Below are 22,863 nucleotides of genomic sequence, written 5' to 3'. Positions count from 1 at the left end.
AAGTATGAAACACACATAAGTCACTTTAGTAGGAGCGAACGTACACATTTATATAAGTTTTAAGTGACAGGAGAGCCCTCATGAGGCAATGAAGATCCAGAGAAATGGCAACGCCAACATACTTTTGTATTAGGATGAACAGGGGGAGGTCATTGCGGAAAATTAAACTCTAGAAGGAGCCCGGAGGGCGATGTGAATTATTCTAACAAGTCCTGTCTGTATCAGCTCTCTTGGCTTTGACTCCTCATTAAAGAACATTTTTCCTGCTGGTACAGGGAGGGCATCCTTCACATCAGAGTTTATAGGTCCTGTGTTTAGGAGGTAAAAGGGAGATTAGAATGTCCTTCCTGCAGCTGGTACTTTTTAAGTGATTTTAGTTCAAAATAATCTTTATGCCAAAGTGAAATACTCTTCCACCATTCAATTCCAACACAAGGGATCATACCGATAGTAAAGGTCTAATAACATTGTTTAGCATCTCTGGGAGTTATGTGCTTCTGGCCAAGGCTATAAATGATTTCGAAAAAAAGTCATATGTAATATATGTAAACATATGTCATTCCTAGTTCAGTATTCCTCTTCCTATCTGTGACTCAAAGGCCTAGGCTCCTTTCTTGTTATATTTCAAAGTTGTCAACACATGGCTCCCAAGCGTCTCCGGGTGTTTTCTCCATTTCACTGTCCATGTGGGGAAAAGGTTAAGTAAGGCCAGGAAACAGTGCAGACCATACTTTTCCACATTTTATTTGCCAGAACTCAGTCCTACAGCTCAATTTAGCAAGCTAGGCAGGGAAGTGGAGTCTAGCTGTGTGCCCAGGAGGAAGAAGGAAAGACTGGGAGGGATCCAGACTCACTATATACTTGCAATCAAGAGCACAGAGAGAGAACTGATGAAGATCAGCCCTAGGTCTTTTTTTTTTTTTTTTTAATAGTTCATTCTACATTTTAACTCATATGCAAAGTTACTTAAACATTTAAATTCAATTATTGGTCTTATTCAAAACGTAGTGTCTTCTGCCAATGGTTGATACAACTTTTTTCTTATCCAAGGTTTCTAAGTGTCCGATAAAAAAAAGAAAACAATCCCATTCAGTGCCCTAGTCCTACTGAATCCATTATGGCAATTACATCGATTCTTAGGACTTTCTTCATAAACTGTAGGATACAACAAGATTACCAAACCTCCCTTTTGTGTCAGAGGAACTCACGAATTGGGACAGTCAAGGGCACTATTTGCAAATGTTAGAAATGTTCTTCAGAAAGGGCAAAAATTCTTCCCTGTAAGCTCATGTCACTCCTCTTAGTTTTAGCACCAAGTAATTGGTGGGTTTTTTCTTCTCTAAGTTAACAACTTTATTAATAGAATCTATTTGCAGTTAGTAGTTGTATGCCAAGAAGGTAAGGAATGGTAAATTATTCACTGAACAAAACATTTTTATTCTTAAAAAGTGGCATGAATAAGGGTACTTAAAAAAAGAAAGCTAAATGAACAATGCCCTGATGAGACCTACGACCTTGACATTCATGCCCCAATGTTTGGCTAACAGAGTTAACAAGCAATGTGCTCCCGAAGTCTGGAGGCATACTGCTATTAAGAGGAATGAGCAGCAGAGGAAAACCCAGAGAAGGGGGATCCATTTACAGAGCCTATTCGAAAGGACAGCATTAGGCATCATCACTCCGGCCTTCTTTGGGGTTCCAAGGATGGACTAGATGGGAGGAGAACTTTGGGAGAACACAGGTTGGGATTTTGCTCGGCTGAAACTCTGAAGGATTTTTGGACCCATCCCAAATAGTAAGTACATTTTTTATGAACGTTGAATCTAGGTAAGTTGGGGAGAAACGCAAGTGAGTTCACATTCATTTGGGTTCTTGACATGACCACAATAAACACGTTCAAGGAAGGGCTCTAGAAGCAGAAAACCACATGCACCTTGGCAAAGAACTGGAGTTCACAGGTTACCATGACAACAAAAGAAAAGGGGAATTGGTAAGGATGGACATAAGGAAGAAAATGGTGTTTCAAACAGACTGACCAAGAATGCTTAACAGTTTAAATACAGTTTTTTTAAAAAATAGTTTTAATGGTTATTTATTTTTGAGAGAGTGCGTGCGTGTGTGCATAATTGGGGGAGGGGCAGAGAGAGAGGGAGACACGGCATCCGAAGCAGGCTCCAGGCTATGAGCTGACAACACAGAGCCCGACGTGGGGCTCAAACCCACAAACTGTGAGGTCATGACCTGAGCTGAAGTCAGATGCTTAACCGACTGAGCCACCTAGGAGCCCCAAGTTTTAAATATATTTTCCATCTCAGTGATTTACATATATGTTATGTAGAGTTTTCTGGTAAAATTATATACTTTAATTTATTGCTTGAATATTGCAAAGGCAACTTTTTATAAAGCAAAACACTACTTGGCCAGCATGGTAAATGTTCCCAGACGTGTCATCTGCCTTCCAGTATCTCAGCCCTTGCTCTAACTCACAATTCTCACGTAGTTCTTAGAAATTATGAAAGTAATAAATCAAAGCAATAATAATACAAATTTTAGAAACTGATAAAGTATTCTATTATATGAAGTCTTCCTTCTTCTTGAGTCCTAATTAGCATCATTATGTAATGTTAACTTTGTCTCTAAATAGAGCAAACTACTAAACTGTATCATGAAAGAAAGTTGTACTCTATTGTCAGGAAAGCATTATAAATCTTACAGTAATGTGCAAACATAAAATCTAGTAAATTTAGTTTTATTATTTTTTTCAATTCTTCACTTCCTAAGAATATCTATGTATCTATCTATCTATCTATCTTTCTATCTATCTTAATCTATCTATCTAGCCATCCATCCACACATACTGTGGACTCTCCTCCTAAAAAGCCTTAACCCTCAATGGCATAGTATTTGAAGGTAAGCCCTTTAGAAACAAGAGGGTGGGGCCCTAATCTTGGGATTAGCACCCTTACGAATACCAGAGATTAGCTTGCTTTCTCTCACTTTCCTCTATGTGAGCCAGGAAGAGAGCTCTCACCAGAGTTTGACCATCAGCCTCTAGAACAGTGAGAAATAAATTTGTTTGAGCCCTTCTTTCTGTGGCATTTTATTATGGCATCCTGACTTAAGACAGTATATATGCTAATTCTATATTATAATATGCAATATGTATTATACACATAAACACACACATACATTCTCTCCCTCTCTCTTTCACTGGTTATGTGAGAAATATCATTTCAGACAGATGTCAAATTATGTCTCTGGCAATAACATGAAACTAAATGCCTACTTCTCGCCATGGAGATCATTAAATAGTTGCAGTTTAAACCCCAAAATATAATGTATTTTTCAAGGACTGTGTTAATTATTTTTAAAGCATCCATTATTCATCAAAGCATTACGAAAGCTGGTATTTTTATAGACTAAACCGTCATGTCAACTAAATATCAACTTTTAAAATAAGGGTAATATTATGTTAATTTAGAAAAACTTAAACTAGAATGGGAAGGACCATTCATTGATCAATTCTTATCGCAGCAGTTTTGAGAGGCCATAACGAAGCAGAACAAAAAAACTTTACATATCACAAAAACTGATGGAAATCAATACCTATATTCCTCTTGTGTGAAGCGTGGGATTTCTCCAGGATGTAAGACCAGAATCTTCACCGTGGCACTGCTGGACATCACAGGCTCACCATCATCAAAAGCGACGACCACCAACTTAAAAAGTAATAAAAATTCATGTTAAAGATTATTAACGAGAAGAAAAGAAGGCATCATTTTAATCTTTGGACTGCCTGGCCCCAGAGGAGGCGCAGTGATCATGTCCTCACTGTCTGCCAGGTCACAACCACTGTACTAGGATATGTTACATATATTCTCACTTAATCTTTACACCAGTCCCACCATGTAGATGTTTTATGTTCATTTCCTAGACAAGAAAACTCAAAGAAGCGGAGTTACTAACTCTATGATAAAACACTACCAGTAAAAACAGGTAGACAATGCGACATCTCTCCAATGATTAAACTGATTTCTCTTACACAACCCCACTGCTGCCTACAGTAAAACATGTGCCATTATAAGCACCAACACTTATTTAAAAAGTGTTAAATTCAGTCACATCGATAGCAAAAAGCTAATTAGCTTGCTTAAAAAAAGAAATTCATTTTTCCAGGGAATTAATTGTCTGCAAGATTATAGGGCAGAAATACTTCACTCTGGAGGATAAAACTGGAAATCTTTCCAGTTTAATACCCTTAGATATACACTCTCTTAAAAATATAGACAACCAAGTCCACACTGCATAGTAGAAACAGTTCCAATGATGCAAAATGCAGAAACGCTTTCATTTCAAGATGGAACAACTATATAATATTTATTACTATAATTTATAATTGATTTTTTGATAACATATATTATGTCAAGAATAATTCTTCTATTTAAGAAATGTTAAATATTTTTAAAACTATGTGTTTGTCCAGAATGTGTATAATTTTGGAAGCTACAGCTACTAATCTAAACCAGTTCAACCTAGACCATGAAGCCATAACTAAGGATCATCCTGCAGCCCGTGATTTAGCCTTGGGTTAATATTTTACAAATGGAACAATTTCTCCCAACAGTGGTAGGATTATGTGAGGCATGGTACCCATGACACCCACAAGGTTAACCGATGAGGGCATTTCCTCATTGCAGGGTCAGAAGCTTTATTAACAATGAAAAAAGTATTCTAAGTAATTACAGAAAAGGGAAATGCTCATTTAATAAAATAGATTATTTATGGTAATAGTGAAGGGTAGCACTATTTCAAATTTTCTGGAAGTATAACTTATCATGGGTACGTAAACTTGACCCAACAATTCTGCGTCTCGGTACTTAAGGGAAAGAAATTGGGTCAGCAGCAAAAGTTATTGCACAAAGAGGTTCACAACAGCAAATTTTATCATGACAAAAAATTAGAAACAGCCTAATTATCCAACAACAAAGTATTAGACAAAATAATAATAGTGGATTCATACAATAGAACATCATATAACTATTAAAATAATACCACTACCAGTATTTATTGGCATGGGCAATATATTATGAAGTTAAAAAAGCAGTATGAATAATAGGATCATGTTATTTTATTTATTTATTCATTTTGTTAAGTTTATTTACTTATTTTGAGAGAGAGGGTGTGTGCATGTGTGAGCAAGGTGGGGGAGTGGCCGAGAGAGGGAGAGAGAGAGAATCCCAAGCAGGCTCTGAGCTGTCAGCCCAGAGCCCAATGCAATTCTTGATCCCATGAACTATGAGATCGTGACCTGAGCAGAAACCAAAAGTCAGATGCTTAACAGACTGAGGTTAAGCCACCCAGGTGTCCTTTATTTGATCGTATTATTTGAAAACACGTTATGTGTGCACTTGCATTTGCATGGAGTGTCATCATAAGGATAGATATTAAAATGGTAAATTCTAGTTATCTCCAAGATGTGAAATATCAAGTGTTCTTTTTTCTTTTGCTTATCTGATTCTCTAAATATCTATGTGGTTAAAAAATATATTATTTTGTAATTTAAATTATTTTGTACAGCCATCTGTTAAACTGAACTCTCAGAAGTTAAATATCAAACAGACCATGTAAGGGAAACACTGCACTGACCTTAAAAATTGTCGTAGGTTCTTCATTAAGATTGACTCGAGTTATTACTCTTCCAGAATCTTCTTCTACGTCAAAAATACTAGCAGGATAAGGAAACTGGACATCATCTACTCTGTACCTCACACGACTTGCAGGTAATCCCTAGAATGAAATTATATATTATGAATTTACTCTTCACAAAATGAAAACAAAGAGTATCGATATGAAAAACTGATCTATAAAATGCATGGCGTTTTAGAAGCAAAAGATCATATTAAACCATCACACTTCCACGTGTGAAATGCCACAGCCTCTCCACCTGTTACTGAAAACGATTTATGTGAAACAATAAACTACTGGCTGCCTTGAGCGTCTTCTCTTCCGCTTTCCTTTAATTGTAGGAATCTCACCCGACCGAAACACCATGTGTGCTTAACAGTTTAACTTCTAAGACAATTCTAAATTATGTTCTTTCATTGTGCTTTTCTGAACTCTGACACTCAGAGCATGATGAAATGCAGAAGATCTGGAAGACTTGTAAAGTGGAAGGATAGGTACGGACGGGGAGGAGACAGAAAGTACCATCTGCTCTGTGCTGTTTAACACCTAGGTTTTGTCATAGATAAATTAATCCTCGTAACTAACAATCCTTTAGGATATCATTACTAATGATGGTGATAGTAATAATAGTAAAATAATGATGCCTAACCTTTGTTGAATGGTTACTATTGCAAGAAGCATAGTAAAGATGACACATATATATTCTACCACCCATTTTTTTAAATTTTCAGTTAATGAACTTGAGGCTTATGGGGAGTTAAAGGATGCTGACTTGTCCCAGTTATAGACCAAGATAAGTCGGGATAGTTAAATAATTTTTAGAAAAATAAATTAAGATTTGATAAAACTTTTAGACTGTAATAAAAATAGTCAAGATTGTTGGACATCCTCACTTACATTAGGGTTTAGGTTGGTCTTTTTTTGAATTATAGTAAGTGACACTGGTGTGTCAGTATAATCTTTTCAGTGCTTAAGCCAGCCCTTGAGGTGAAGTAAACAATTTGAACACAGAGCTGGCATGTGGTAGATTTGACCTCAAACCCAAACAGATGCTATGTGAACCACTAAATTCCTAGGATGAAAACATTCCCAAGCTTCAGTCACGGGCATGTCTACCTTCTCTACCTCTATTTTTAGACTCTACAATCTCTTCCAGTCCTTTAAACAACTTCTATTTGTTAATAACTCCCAAAGTTAAATTCTGGCTATGCTCATTCTTTAAACTCCCAAGTAATATATATAATAGTCAACTTAGATGTTCTATTTTTAACTCAACATATCCCAAACCAGCATATTGATTTCCTCTCCCAGACATATACGTAATCCACTCTAGGTCAATGGCCCCACCCTTTTACCAAGTTGGTCTCTCTGAAAGCCTAGGGAAGGCATTGACCCTTCTCATTCTTTCAGACTCCACAACTGAACTGCCCTCAAGTCCTGCCAATAGCTCAATGAAAGCATGCTTAATATAGGTCATTTTCGTCTTCTCTATCAATTTGTTTCCTGCAGTGGACCCTTAATTGACCTTCTCCTTCTATTCTATTTGAATTATCTTAAAATATATAAATATAAACCATCTCTGAGATATAAAAATGTAAACTATAAACCGAGAGTTTTTCCCCTACTAAGGTCAGGAACAAGACAAGGATGCTCACTCTCACCACTTTTATTCAACATAGTACTAGATATCCTAGCTACGGCAATCAGACAAGAAAAAGAAATAAGAGTTATCCAAATTGGTAAGGAAGAAGTAAAACTTCCATTATTTGCAGACAACATGATACTATATATGGAATCCTAAAGAGTCTAGCAAAAACAAACAAAACAAAAAACAACAACAACAAAAAGAAACTACTAGAACTGATAAATTAATTCAGTAAGATCTCAGGATACAAAACCAATATTCAGAAATCCATTGCATTTTTATATATTAATAATGAAGTAGCATAAAAAGAGATTAAGAAAACAATCCTATTTACAATTGCACCAAAAGTCATAAAATACCTAGGAATAAACTTAACCGAAGAAGTGAAAGACCTTATTTCAAAATCTATAAAATACCAATGAAAGAAACTGAAGAAAACACAAATAAATGGAAAGGTATTCTATGCTCAAGGATTGGGAAAATAAAACATTGTTAAAAGGTCCATACTACCCAACAATCAAAAAATTCCATGTAATCTCTATGTAAATACCACGAATATTTTCACAGAACTAGAACAAACAATCATAAAATTTGTATAGAACCAGAAAAGACCCCAAAGAGCCAAAATTATCTTGAAAAAGAAAAACAAAACTGGAGGTAGTACAATCCCAGCTTTCAAAATATACTACATAAAGTAATTAAAGCATGACCGTACTGCCACAAAAACAGACAAACAGATGAATGGAACCAAACAGAACCCGAAATAAACCCATAATTATATGATCAGTTAAACTTAAACAAAGGAGGCAAGAGTATGCAATGGGAAAAGACAGTGTTTTCAACAAATTATATTGGGAAAACTAGAAACAACATGAAAATGAATGAAACCAGACTTCTTTCTTATGCCCTTCATAAAAATACATTCAAAATATATTAAAGACTTAAATGTGAAACCTGAAACCATAAAAATCCTAGACGAGAACACAGGTAGTTAATTTCTCTGACATTCATTACAGCAACATTTTTCCAACTATGTCTCCTCAGGCAAGGGAAACAAAAGCAAAAATGAACTACTGGGACTATATCAAAATAAAAATCTCTGCACAGCAAAGCAAACAATCAACAAAATTCAAAGATAACCTAATGAATGGGAGAAGACATCTGCAAATACATAACTGATAAAGGGTTAGTATCCAAAATATATAAAGAAGTTAAACACCTTAAGGCCAAAAAACCAAATAATCCAGCTAAAAATATGCAGAAGACATGAAAAAACACTTTCCAAAGACACACAGATGGACAAAAGACACATGAAAATATGTTCAACATCACTCATCAGCACAGAAGTGCAAATAAAAACTACAATGAGGTATCACCTCTCACATGTCAGAATAAAACAAAAAACACAAGAAACAAAAAGTGTTGGTGAGAATATGGAGAAAAAGGGACCCTCGTATACTGTTGGTGGGAATGGAACTGGTAGAGCCCCTCAAGAAGACAGTATGGAGGTTCCTCAAATAATTGAAAAGAGAATTACAGGGGTGCCCGGGTGACTCCATCGATTAAGTGTCCAAGTCTTGGTTTAGGCTCAAGTCACCATCTCAGAGTTCGAGGGACAGAGCTCCACATTGGGCTCTGGGCACGCAGCTCAGAGCCTGCTTAGGATTCTCTCTTTCTCTGTCCTTCTCTGCACCCCCCTCTCAAAATAAATAAATAAACATTAAAAAAATTAAAAGTAAAATTACCCTATGATCCAGTAATTCCACTACTGGAATTACCAAAGAATACAAAAACACTAATTCAAAAAGATATACACACCCCTATGTTTACTGAAGCATTATTTACAATAGCTAAGATATGGATGCAGTTCAAGTGCCCATCAATTGGTAGAATATATGTATGCTTTATATTTATATTTGTATTATATTTATATTTGTATTTGTATTTATATACATGCTACATATGTATCCTGGAATAGTGTTCATCCATAGCAGAGGATGAGATCTTGCCATCTGTGACAACATGGCTGAACCTAAGTGAAATAAGTCAGAATAAGAAAGACAAACACCATATGATTCACTGACATGTGGAATCTCAAAAACAAAACAGATGAATAAACAAACAAAAAGCAGAATCAGACCCATAAACACAGAGAATAAATAGATGGTTGCCAGAGGGGAGGTAGGAAAAATGGGTGAAGGGGACAGGGAGGTACAAGCTTCTATTATAGAATAAATAAGTCACAGGGATGAATGGCACAGCACAGGGAATACGGCCAATGGTACTGTGATAGTGATGTGCGGTGACAAAGAGTAAGTACACTTGTAAGCACAGATAATGTCTTGAGTTGTTTATTTTTATTTATTTATTTATTTATTAAAAAAATTTTTTTAATGTTTATTTATTTTTGAGACAGAGAAAGACAGAGCATGAATGGGGGGAGGGTCAGAGACACAGGGAGACACAGAATCCAAAGCAGGCTCCGGGCTCTGAGCTGTCAGCACAGAGCCCGACACGGGGCTCGAACTCACGGACCGTGAGATCATGACCTGAGCCGAAATTGGACGCTTAACTGACTGAGCCACCCAGGTGCCCCTGTCTTGAGTTGTTTAACTACTATGCTGTACATCTGAAACTAATAGGACATTGTGTGTCAAATATACTCAAATTAAAAAAAAAAAATAATGATAATGACAGGAGTTGTCAGCTGTTCATTTGTGCACTTTACTACATTATCAGAGAATGTTCATTTCATGCATTCTCATGTTTATGCTTACAAGAAATTCAGGAGTTGGCATGAGTGGTAACCATATTTTACAAAAAGAAAATCAAGTCTTTAAGAGTTATCTAGTTTCCAGAATTTCCTCAGATAGTACATTGCAGTGTTATTACTCAGATGAAACACAGCTCATACTAAAACATAGGTTCTTACACATTAACCCAACTTAACATTCATCTATGCTATCCGACAGGAACACTTTGACATGAAAATGAATAGCGATACAATTGAGCAAAGTTACTTGGGAAAAATGCTCTAGAATTAGAAGCCCTTGTAAATCCTGCCTTAGGGCTCCACCCAGGGAAGTTCCGGAACACATATCCCGTGAGGAATGAATGAAGAAAGAGCAAGATGACAGCACAAACTGTTTCAGCAATGAAATTTCAGGGTTTCTGTTAGATTCGGCACCCATTCTGTCCGTAGTATAACCAAAATTCTGAGGGCAATCACAGGATTAGTGACCAAGAAGCTTTAAGTATGTTCATTATACACCACACACGCTCTTGACGAAAGCCGGCACATTCATGGTCCATCCTGAAGTACAGCTTTAACTGATCAAATAAAAAGAGAAAAAGTTCTGGTTTTATGGAATGCTGTCTCTCACATGCCTAAACTATTTTGCTATCCAGAACACCAGGCCCTTCCTAGAGAATCATTACAAATAAATTTGTATGTATATGAAAATAAATGTTATATGTTAGCTATGTCAATGAACTTTTTGTTCTATGATTTTACCACACATAAACAGAATGTGGCTTTCCTATGGCATCATCAGCCCACCAGAGACATTTTAATTTTTCCCTCTATCACATTGTATCAAGGCACCACATTTTATTTGATATCACATGCAACAATAACTAAATACCTAAAATTATTTGGATTTTTCCTTTGAATATATTCAAAAGGCTTTTCATTTTCTTTCCCTCCCTGCTCCCTCTTTTCTCCCACCAACATACTTTTTCTCTATTTTCTTCCTTTCTTCCCTTTCTTTCCTCCCTTTCTCCTTTTTTTTTTTTCTTTCCAAAATCTTTAAAAAAGTGTTGCTTTATACTTAAATAATCAGGCTATATGATAGGAAAAGGCAATTGGCTTTGGGGACAGCCTCAACATGCCTAACACTGTCCCTGGGCCATTTATGACATGAATCAGGTCAATGGCATGTTTCTCAAGAAGTCATAAAAAGTAAAATTAATAATAAAATTAAAAGTCATTAAAAGTCATTAAAAGTAAAATTAACCTGGAAAACAATGTCATCATAAAATCCACATATTCAACCACGCTAAAAAAAAGGACTATTATAAGCTTTATTACTTAATATTTATCACTCTTATTTTTTAAAATCCTTCAGTACTGATTCCATTACAATTTAATAGATATGATCAGAGTATTCTAAATTCACTCAACTGTATTTTTAAAAATACAATGAAATAGTCCATTGACTTTATAAGTTATTATATATATATATTTTCTTTTTTTTAATAAGTTATATATTTTAATAAGTACATTATGTACACATTAATATATCATTTAGGTAAATATAAATTTAAATATTAACATTAAAAACCCAAATATTTGGCAATTTAGATAAATATTAATTTACAATGTTTTAAAAATTTAAATTGTGCCAGAAATTGAGGGACTTTGGTTTACACTCATGTATTCCCAATATGTTGATATTTCTCCCAGTTGAATACATTGAATACAATTCTTTTTTTAAGTAAACCAAGTAAACCAAGCCAAATGTTTGGTAAGCCAACCTGTAAAAAATACTTAAAACTGAGATGAAAATATTTATCACTCTACTTCAGGATAAGCTAGTATGTATATTATACTATATCTCTCTGTATATGCATTTGTATGTTTATTAAGAGAGTTTTTTGGACCATCCATAGAAGGAAGATCTATCTTTTTATAAAAAAGTAAATATTTAAAATTTTATGACTATGGCAATAGATTCTTTTTCTATAACATTTTCAAATTATAATAAAGTCACTAACACTACAAGTAGTTCGCAAAAATTATTTTCTTAAACATCATACTACATTAAAACTAGGCTACAGTTTAATTTATAAATGATAAGCAAATGACTTCTTGGCCCTGCACTCTGATAAAACAAATTGATCGGTCTTTGCTTAGAACCAAAGAAACCTTGGGGGCTACCACTTAGTTCCCTGTCTTTATTTATTCTTTTAAAAAATATTTTCAATGTTTATTTATTTTTGATAGAGAAAGAGACACAGAGTGTGAATGGGTCAGGGGCAGAGAGGGAGAGAGACACAGAATCGAAGCAGGCTCCAGGCTCTGAGCTGTCAGCACAGAGCCTGATGCGGGGCTCAATCCCAAGAGCCGTGAGATCATGACCTGAGCCACAGTCGGACACTTAACCAACTGAGCCACCCAGGCCCCCCAGCCATCTTTAGACACTACCACCACTGAACCATAGCATTCAGATAAATTTTAAAAGATTTTGGCCAAAGTTAGCTCATACATGCTGTTAAGACCCAAGGTGGCATTTGAGGACTGAGACAGTTAGAAAGGCTCTTCCTCAGCAAAACATTTGCCAAAAGCCAAGCTCATTTTGGCCTCTGTGAGATGGAGCAGAGTCTCTCCTTCATTTATGAAGACCAATATTTTACCCCCAGCCTCCTTTTGTTAGGATAGTTCTAATTGCGTTTGTATCATCTGAGGAATTATTTTCTTGTCTTTCTGTCTTCACGCCCTTACTTATCATAGTTGTTTAGAAATGTATTCAAACTCTGGGTTCAAAATTAAAACAAAAAACCAAATTATATATGGTTTTAGGTCACCACCAAAGAAGACGAATACTTTAGATATCCACATAGTGGAAACCATTTAGTTTTGTCCTTTAGTTAACTCACTAAACTATAATATCTCTTCCTTAGAACAGATATTTTAATATCATGAGGTAAAATGTATTTTGACATTTCAGGCAATGTAGAATTTCAAATAGGGGACTATAAGGTAAACTTTGATCCAACATGATTTATGGAAATTTCATGGGTAATCTCATGATATGTACGTTAAGCGTTCGACTTTGCCTCAGGTCACGATCTCACAGTTCGTGAGTTCAAGCCCCGCGTCGGACTCTGTGCTGAAAGCTCAGAGCCTGGAGCCTGCTTCAGATTCTGTGTCTCCTTCTCTCTCTCTGCCCCTCTCCTGCTCGTGATCTGTCTCCGTCTCTCAAAAATGAATAAATGTTAAAAACATTAAAAAAAAAGAAGACTAAGCAATTTGGGAATTTTGATCTATTAACCGATCCACCACAAACAGGCATTATCAAAACAAATGAAATAAATTAGCCAAGACAAACATTAATTTAATAGGAAAGTGGTAAAATTGTTTGCAAAGATTCTCTTTTCAGCAGGAAGTGGGGCAAAAATAGAGTTTCTTATCATTATGACTCTTGGAGTCTTTTGAAGGGTAAATACAATGAGTCCCTTGTTAAAATTTTATGGAAACTGAGGACATGTGTGAAGCATAACAGTCAGCATTTTTGAAGCCTCCTCACTTACTGTGACAGCAATTTCTATAAATCCAGCTGACCTCGTCTGTCTATTGGAGCATGCATGACTTCAGACAACCGTGATTTTGAAAGACTAATGAGGTGCTGGTATAGCAACCCCTCTTAATGTCACTTCCATTCACCACAAGGATTTGAGATATTTTTTCCCTGAATTTTCAAGTAAGTGACACATCCTCCTTTAGAGCGATATATTTCCCTAAACAAAATGTTCAAAAAAAGAACCCTGATATTAGTGGGAGCTTAATCATTCAATGGGTGATGAAAACTTCGAGTTGACACCACACAGACCACTGAAATTAAAACTGATGTCAATTTAAATTTAAAAATTATATAAAATATCAGCAATTGAAAATTTTATAAATTATCTATTCCCTAATACCTATCACCTTGCTCATGTTTATAGCAAAGGGATGAATTCATTATACGTGGGATTCACTCATTCAACACGTCTACTGAGTAGACACAGCTGAGTCCTGAGGGTATTAGAAGGAGAACTGAGTGGAGGAGATGGAGTTCATCTCATATCCCTACCTTCCTGATGACCATCAAAAGTAATTCGACAAGATCGACCTCATACAACACCGAGGTCGCACCTACCTCCACATTCTTCTGTTGTTCACTCTGCTACATCACTCCTGTGTGAGTGGTTCCTCCCAACATCCAAGTTTCAGATGGCCCATCCTCCACCCACACCCTTTCATAAGCCCCTTGAGTCAACCCTTCCTCTCTATTTGTCAATCCTTACTCTCTGTTTTTTTAGACTATGTACCCTTGTCTGAATTATGTTACATATTTACTAGACTATGGGTTTGCACATATCTCTGTCCCTTGAGGGTGAGTTCCACTTGAGCAGATGATTTTTTGCCTTTCCATTAAGAAGTCAAAAATAATTTGTTAAGTGAATTTCACCTCACTGCGCAGGCATTTACACATCAAGATGTGCCTTGAACACGTCCCCTGCTACATAGATCGTAGTGACTGTGTTACTGGTCAAGTCTGATCTGGTGCATTGTTTGGGTACGAAAGTGACAAGCTAAAATGTAAGGTGTGTGTCAAGATTGTGGATACTTTATCTTCCACTCAAGGGGATAAAAGTAGACATGTATCATTATGAAGTGACATAAATTAAAGATATCAATTTAAACAAAAGACCTTGCTAATTTTCGGTTAAAAAAAAAACTTTCTTGAAGTATGTACATATTTATTTGGGGTGGGGGGGTGGAGAGACCCAGTTAGCACGTGTTTTCGTGAAAATTTTCCTCTCAAATTGGCCAATGACACAGATGACAGCAGAATTACTTTACAAGTCCAGGCACTGACATCCTCAGGTGTACAAATGATGACTATGTCAGCACTGTACCAAACCAGAGGTGAAGTTCGCCATCTTTCCCATCTGCCTGAAAGCAAGGACGAGGAGAACGAAACATCAACTAACATCTCTGTGCCTGACATTGGCTAAGCGCTTTCATTCTTCATTAAACCCAAACACCAAGCCAGCGAAATGGTCTTGTTATTCTTACATGGAAATGAGGTTGAAAGAAGTCAAGTAAGGGCAGTACAGTATCATTTTTCCTGGTTAAACACAGATGCCAACCCCTAGTGACATTCGTCAATAGCTTTGAAGGACTCGGCTGTGTGCCAACCCTAATTGCCCTCAGGAAGGACATGACTTAATGACATCTATTAACAAATGAATTAATTGATTTGTTTGTTCATGTACTAGGCTCCTTTCCAAATATGATTTGAGGTAGTATGTGACTTATTTAAATCGAGTGGGGATTCCAAAATGTGAAAGGCATTTCCGCTTTGTGATGTCCTTGTATCTACTAAATTTGACTGTGAAAGGCTCAGTAAATATTAGTATGAGCTACTACTGGCATAGCCATTTATTCAGCACATACAGAGCAATATGGTGACACAGTGACAACCTGAACCGGGCATTTTTTCCCTAGATGATGGGAACATGACAGCCCCCCCACCAAAAAAAAATCCTGTCATGATGGTGTTGACATTAGATTTTTTTACATCAAAAAACATTTATATATGACAGAGTGGGTCTAACTAATGTGGCAGAGTAAATGTAAATTTATCTCAAGAAAATAGAACCCTGAGATTTCAATTACCTTCTTTATTACTCAGTTCATTTTTACTTATGACTTACATTCTTATAGTGAGCATTAAACACAATATGTTTTCACTTAATGATGATAAAAATATAATTAATTACTACAGAAGGTAACTGCAGGTCTGTATGAAAGATGTCCCAAAGTTGCAAACATAGGGAATTTCAATGAGACTATAACGGGCCAAAATAATTAAGTTCTTAATACCAGGGGATATCCTGATTCAGTAATTTTTCTTATATACATAATTATCAAGAAATTACTTATTCAGACCCACATAATTTTCTTCGTAATAATGGGAATCACATTAAATCAGGGAATACTAAACCTGTTATTACCATCACACACAAACATGAAGTAATTTGTTTTCAAGTATACCAAGATTCTTCCCCCTGATGTGGTTTCCAAACTTCTTTTTCCCCATATCTTTGAAAGCATCTAATATGATGTATTTTGTAATGGTATAATTCTCAAAACCTCCCAAGTGTGATTTGGCATTAGGGACTACTGTAAAGGGGTTTGGGTCATGTTTGGCAATCATAATGGTTTTTTTAGTGGATCTGACCGAACGCTAAGGTATCCTTGAAAGACCCTGGGAAACTCTCCAAGTGTGGTTTTTCCCTCCTTCTCCCCTCGCCTCCCTTTCACACCTGTAGTGACTGCAACATGTTGACGACATAGTGAGTCCACACTTGCACAGCCAACTTCCTTGTGCCAGATGTCATGACCTGATAGAGGTCAGGTGGTGCACACAGTTCAGTTTCTACGGATGCGGCATTAACATAACTACTGAAGACACTGAGCAGTAGTTATTTACCTCTGAATCTTCGGGAAAACATGTTTTTCAAAGGTAAACATAACTCAATCCCCTACAGACATCAAATAAATAACACATTCCTTGTCAAATGTTTTCACTCAGATACATTTTAAAATTTATAAAACGGCACACATTCAGCTTTCCTCACAGAAGCCAACTCATAAAAACAAAGGAACTTAAAAGTAGGGACGAATCTGAACGGGAGCTAATAACTAGTGATCCTGTCCCCTCTGTTTGAAAATCCTACTTTTCTTAGGATGAGGCAAGAAATCTTGGCACTGTCTTCATGGTCTAGCCGAACCCACAGAGTCTGACTTGGGTTTACTGCTCCAGACTCCTGACAAAAGTATTTTCTTTTGGTTTTTGATCATTATTTTTCTCCCTCTGACTTTAGGGCCTAATTCTGTCACGTCACCTTCCAGTGGAAATGCCTCTTTCTCTTCCAGACTTCAACTTTCAGCCACTTTTTCCAGAAACTTCCTTGGCTTTCCATACAAAATCAGGCTCCCTTCTAATTTCATAGCACTATAAGGATTTACTTTTCAGAGATTTATGGTCTGTCATTTCTATTTACTTGATTTCTAACTCTCTGAATTTGAAATTCTTAGGCTAGGAAACATGACCGTTTTAATCTTTAATACCTAACGCAGTACTCTTAATTAACAATGGATACACACGTGTAATAAATATTAAAGAATTTCTATTTCATTTGGAACATAAGGATAGAGATTTAAGTTAAATATAATCCACAGTTTATGAAACATTGCCATCAGTGGATCAATAGGCATATTTGCTTCTCATTTTTTTTTTTGTTTAATATTTATTTATTTTGAGAAAAAGAGAGAAAGAATCCCAAGCAGGCTCTGCACGGTCAGCACAGAGCCTGACATGGGGCTCCATCTTAAGAACCTGTGGGATCGTGACCTGAGCCCAAACAAAGAGTCAGATGCTCAACCGACTAAACCACCCAGGTGCCTCCACTTAGCATTTCTTTACATCTTTTATCCTCATACCTTACTACTACAATCTTCCTCAACCACTTTAATGAATTTAAAGAGAACCTTAACTGAACAGTTGTGGTACATCGTACTATTGTTCAGTAAATATCCACTCCTTTTTCCTCCACTTCCAGGCCCATTGATTCTGGGTTGGGCTGTGGGACTTGCTTTGGTCAATGGACGCAAGACAGACACACAGCCAGTGGCCTGACCTGTGGCCATGTCAGTTGGGCAAATTCCCTTGTGGTTTCATCGTCACTGTGAACAGGGCAGGCTAGCTTCGGCAAAGATCCCTGAAAGAAGACTCACGTGGGACAGATTTGAGGCCAACCTTCAGCCGGAGAGCAAGGTCGGCCAACCCCTAGCTGCGTTGGAGATCTACGAGTAAGAATATAAATCTTTGATATAATGAATTAGTAACAATTTGGTACTGTTTACTCTGCAGCATTTTTGGGGGAAGACCTAATTGTTGCATACTGTGTGCGGTTTTGCTTTTTGTTAAAAAAAGCCTTTATATAATGGCATTATTTTCTTTTTCTTACTACTTTCACTGAGTATTATGTTCTCACATTTCATTCTCGGTGCTGTGTGCTCATAAAATCCTGCTGTGCTAGAAGTTCTGAAGATACATCACACTTAATAATGACCACGGCTGTATGGGAATCTCTCTGAAGTGCTAGTCCCCCGTGTGGCTGAAATTCCTGATCCTGAGGTTCCCCTGAATGCTTTGGGATTCTCTGACTCTGTGGCAAGTCTTCTTGGAGCAGGGGAGAGAACGGGGGTGAGGGCCCTCCATTATCATGCTGGGAGAGCCAGGTTTAAAGCCAGACACGCCATCGCATGCGCCCGGAAGAGTGGCCTGCTCAAACAGAACCCTGAGTTCAGAGGGCTCACCTCAGGCACATGCTCTGCAAAAAGACCCCCAGAAGAGATCAGGCTGGGAAGAAGTTGTCACAGAGGCCCGCTCCTTCTCCGCTGCCCCGTACCTTACGCATCCCCCGACCCATGCTCGGTTGACCCGACCTGTGACCTTTACAGGCTTTCCCGGAGTGCAGGTGAAAAGAAATGAGAGAAGGTAGCAGAATATAAACAGTAAATACAGAAGGCAAGTATCAGAGATGCAAAGGCTGAAAAAGACCAGGGAAAGACAACAACAATGGCAGATAATATTTGCTGAATATTCACTGTATGGCACCAACTGTTCCCCACAAATGCTATCATATAATCCTCATACCAATCCAACAGAGTAAGTACCATTTTGTTATTCTTTTTAAAAATTTGTTTATTTATTTTGACAGAGAGAGAGTGTGCACATGAGTGGGGGAGGGGCAGAGGACACCTCCCTCCCCCCCACCCCCCCGCCCCCAGCAGGCTCCATGCTGTCAGCACAGACCCTGACTCGGGGCTCCGAGTCACACAAATAGTCTCACAAATAGTGAGATCATGACCTGAACTGAATGCAAGAGTCAGACAGTTAATGAACTGAGCCACTCAGGTACCACATAAGTACTGTTTTTTTTAATGCTATTTATTTATTTTGGGAGAGAGCAAGTGGAGGAGGGACGGAGAGAGAGGGAGAGAGAAAGGATCCCAAGGAAGCTTCATGGTCAGAGCAGAGCCCAATGTGGGGCTTGATTTCATGAACTGTGAAATCATGACCTGAGCCAAAATCAAGATTTGGATGCTTAAAGGACTGAGCCACCCAGGCGTCCCAGTACTTACTTTCTTTCTTTCTTTCTTTCTTTCTTTACTTACTTATTTACTTATATTGTGGTAAGAACACTTAATATGAGATCTACTTTTTAAAAATATTTTTAAGTGTACAATACAGTAGTGATGACTATAAGTTCAATGTTGTACGGCAGGTCTCTAGAACAACAATGACAACCAAATAAATAATCTGGTTAAAAAAAATGGGCAAGGAACTTGAATAAAGATTTCTCCAAAGAAGACATACAGATGTCTCCAAAGAAGACATTCACAGACACATGACAAGATGCTCAACATCACTCATCGTTATGGAAATGCCAATCAAAACCACAATGAGACATCACCTCACACATGTTAGGATCGCTACTATCAAAACAATCCAATAGAGAACAAATGTCACCAGAGAGCTAATGTGAACCCTCGTACGTTATTGGTAGGATCGTAAACCAGTGCAGCCACTACGGAAAACAGTATGGTGGTCCCTCAAAAAATTAAAAAGAGAACTACCTTACGACGCTGCGATCCTATTTATAGGTGCACACCCAGAAGAATTGAAATCAGGAACTCAAAGAGATACTGTAGAGACTCCATGCCAGTGTGTGGCTTAGCTTTGAGGGTGTCAACATCACAAACCCAGATCATGTGAAGCCAAGATACTCTTCCAGAGGATCTCTTCCCATTTCCGCTGGCCAGAACTTTACAATAAAACACATGATTTAAGCCACGACGGAGGCCTATAGGAATGCCGTAGAAGCCCTGCTATATTTCAGTCAATTCCCTTGGAAACCTCTTGCTGATGCATGCTGGGATCCTGACCCCATGAGGTTTATTCTCATAAAAGAAAAATGGTGTAAACAATGCTGTATCACTGGGTGACACATATTTAAAGGCCAAAACACCCCCTAAGCTTCACAGATGCTGCCATTTACAACAAAAGAAAAATGCCCCTTTAGTCCTAGAAAGATGGCAGGTTTTAATTAGAAGAGCAATATTTACATCTGAAACAGTTAAATCTAATATCGATCTCAAGTAATGCTAACAACGTAATTGTTCTTGAAAGGAATCAATAAGCCACAGAAAGAAAATGACACAGATTCTTAAAACATTAGATAAGCCTTTTCCAGACATTAATCATGTATAAACTTTCTCATAAAACCTTCCCTTTTGTACTCATTTACACTCTCAAATCTAATTATAGCTCATTGTCATTTTAGAGATCAAGTCCCAACTGTCTCTCTGTGTGTTTTCTTTCTAATTAAGTATTCGAGACCAGAGAGACACAGGTTGAGGCTACATCATCTCAATTTTCACAAGCTGACATGCTTTGCAAAAACAGCTTTTGATAACTATTCCCTGACAGCTTTGATGTGAAGGGAAAAAACCAGTGAGCTGTGTGCACTCCCCCACATGCTCGAGGGTCAGCCAATGTGGTTGGTAGGCACTGAGCTTTGACAGAGTCTTTGCTAATTTAAAATGCTGGCAATAATCTAAGTCAGTATAACATAACAACATAAGCCAGGATGTGGTGAGTGAGGAAAAACAGATCTGTAGAGACATCAATGGAAAATAATACTGAACACCGTGTTATACGGAGAGGCAAAAATATAATCTCAAACTCCTAGCCTTGAATGGTTTTAACTTTTGCCCACAGGGCAATCATGGATAGAGGTAAGTGTTACTTTGGTTCTACTGTGAGACCCAAGGAGTAAACAGTTTGAGAAGATAACCACCATTACTTGGCATTATTTGGTGACATCTTGTCAATTCAATAAAACACAAAGTATGCATCGCAGAAAAGAAAACCCGGCCATCTTTTTTTACTCTCTAGAGACCAACGGCACTTGAATGATTGGGAAGGATGTTAAAGCCACCTGTGAAAACACTTTAAAAATAGTTCCCCAGGCAGGGTGTCTGAACTCTGAATGGCCAGGAAAACTCTCAAAATCTCAGCAGAGGGAAAAATTACCCTACACTTGCAATTATTGGCCCTTTAAAAAATTCTTTCTTTTTTTTAAGCTTATTTATGTATTTTGAGAGAGAGGGAGAGCAAGCGAGCACGGGGGATGGGGGCAGTGAGAGAGAGGGAGAGAGAGAATCCCAAGCAGGCTCTGCAATGTCAGCACAGAGGTCGACATGAGGCTCGAACTCACAAACCGTAAGTTCATGACCTGAGCTGAAGTCGGATGCTTAACTGACTGAGCCACCCAGGCGCACCAAAATTATTTCTGACCAAAAAAAAACATAGTGAGAACACTCAACTGATTTTTAAAGCCAATTACTATTGAGAACTTCCAAGATTTCTCTTATGGAGCATATTTATTTCCCAAGTGAATATCCAAATTCGGAAAAAGAAGTCTTCGACATCTCAGTAATTCTCACACCAGTATAAGCAAATAAGAAAGTTGGTCACAGTTGCTAATATTGAACACGTTCCCAATCACTACTTTACTTTAAAAAGGAATCTAATAAATTCCTGAAATGCATGAAGTGGAAAGAGTACTATCACAATGAGGAAAAAAAAATCCTCTGTGGGCTCCTCACGCTTTCTTGGAAATAGTAATAATGTAAACTTCATTTATTTATGCCAACTTTTCTGCGTCCACATGCTCGCAAGGGACATTACTCCGTCAGGCACTCGCCCTGCCTGCAAAGAGAACCCCTGTGTCCCAGGGTCTGGCTTGCAGCTTCGGAAAGAATAAAATATGCAAATGGAAATTACACTTGCAGTTTTGTTTTGTCAAAGTCTGGAGTGAGAAGTCTCTGGTGAGCACAAAGAAAAGGTTAGCAATTTTTAATATCCAAAATGATCAGTCATTCCCTACTCATATCTCTGGTGAACTACATAATGCCAAAGCTGTCACAAAAACACGGCAGAAAATAAAGCCCTAACAGCTTTAATTCAGTGGGAAAAAACAAAAAACAAAAAGCAACCTTCCCTCTAGAGCACTCTACTTCTGCACAATATGCATTTTATAATTCTTATACGATATTCAGCAGCAATGCTCTCTCTGGCTCTAAGACCTTACCCGGTTTCTCCATCTGAAACCTCAAAGGATTTTGTTGTTGCTATTTTCTAGGTGAAAACGGTGGTTCTTACTTCATTCAGAAGACATATGGTGGCTTGAAGAAGAGGTGGCCAGCCTCTCGAGGTGAAAATGATTACCTCTGAGTTGTAGCAATGCCCAGTATAGAAGTGGTGCCTGGCATTGCACACGGCACCCGCCTTAACCTCACAGCCCTCAGACGGCCAGACTGGGGCTTGTGGCTATGCACACGGGTCCCCAAGATCACAAATAACTCATTTCCTGAATACCTGTCACACATTGTCGGTTCTGAAGAACACAGAAATAACTGTGAATTTTTTCATTTATTCAATTATTTAACAAACGTTTCCTAACAGACCACTAAGTTTCAAGCATTGAGTTGGACACAGGAATGCAAACTGGATTTAAGGTTTGATTCCCGTCCTCAAAGACTTCAGCTCCTAGTTTGGAAAGGAGACCATTATATATCCACACGTGTCTCCATAGATACTTATACATGGAGCCCTGAATGGTATCTT

General features: G+C 37.5%; 1 protein-coding gene across 1 annotated transcript in view; it reads right to left on the bottom strand.

Moving 5' to 3' along the window:
- The window catches only part of PCDH15 (protocadherin related 15), an 833,394-nt gene that overhangs the window by 158,522 nt on the left and 652,009 nt on the right, over positions 1 to 22,863 (bottom strand). Inside the window, 2 exon segments of the mRNA XM_042960326.1 lie at positions 3,607 to 3,719; positions 5,647 to 5,787. Of these exon segments, the coding sequence (XP_042816260.1) occupies positions 3,607 to 3,719; positions 5,647 to 5,787 (254 nt within the window).

The sequence above is a fragment of the Panthera tigris genome, chromosome D2 (genome assembly GCF_018350195.1).
Source record: "Panthera tigris isolate Pti1 chromosome D2, P.tigris_Pti1_mat1.1, whole genome shotgun sequence".
Lineage (NCBI taxonomy): Eukaryota > Metazoa > Chordata > Mammalia > Carnivora > Felidae > Panthera > Panthera tigris.
Note: the sequence above shows the minus strand (reverse complement) of the source record. Positions and strands in the feature narration are given on the sequence as shown.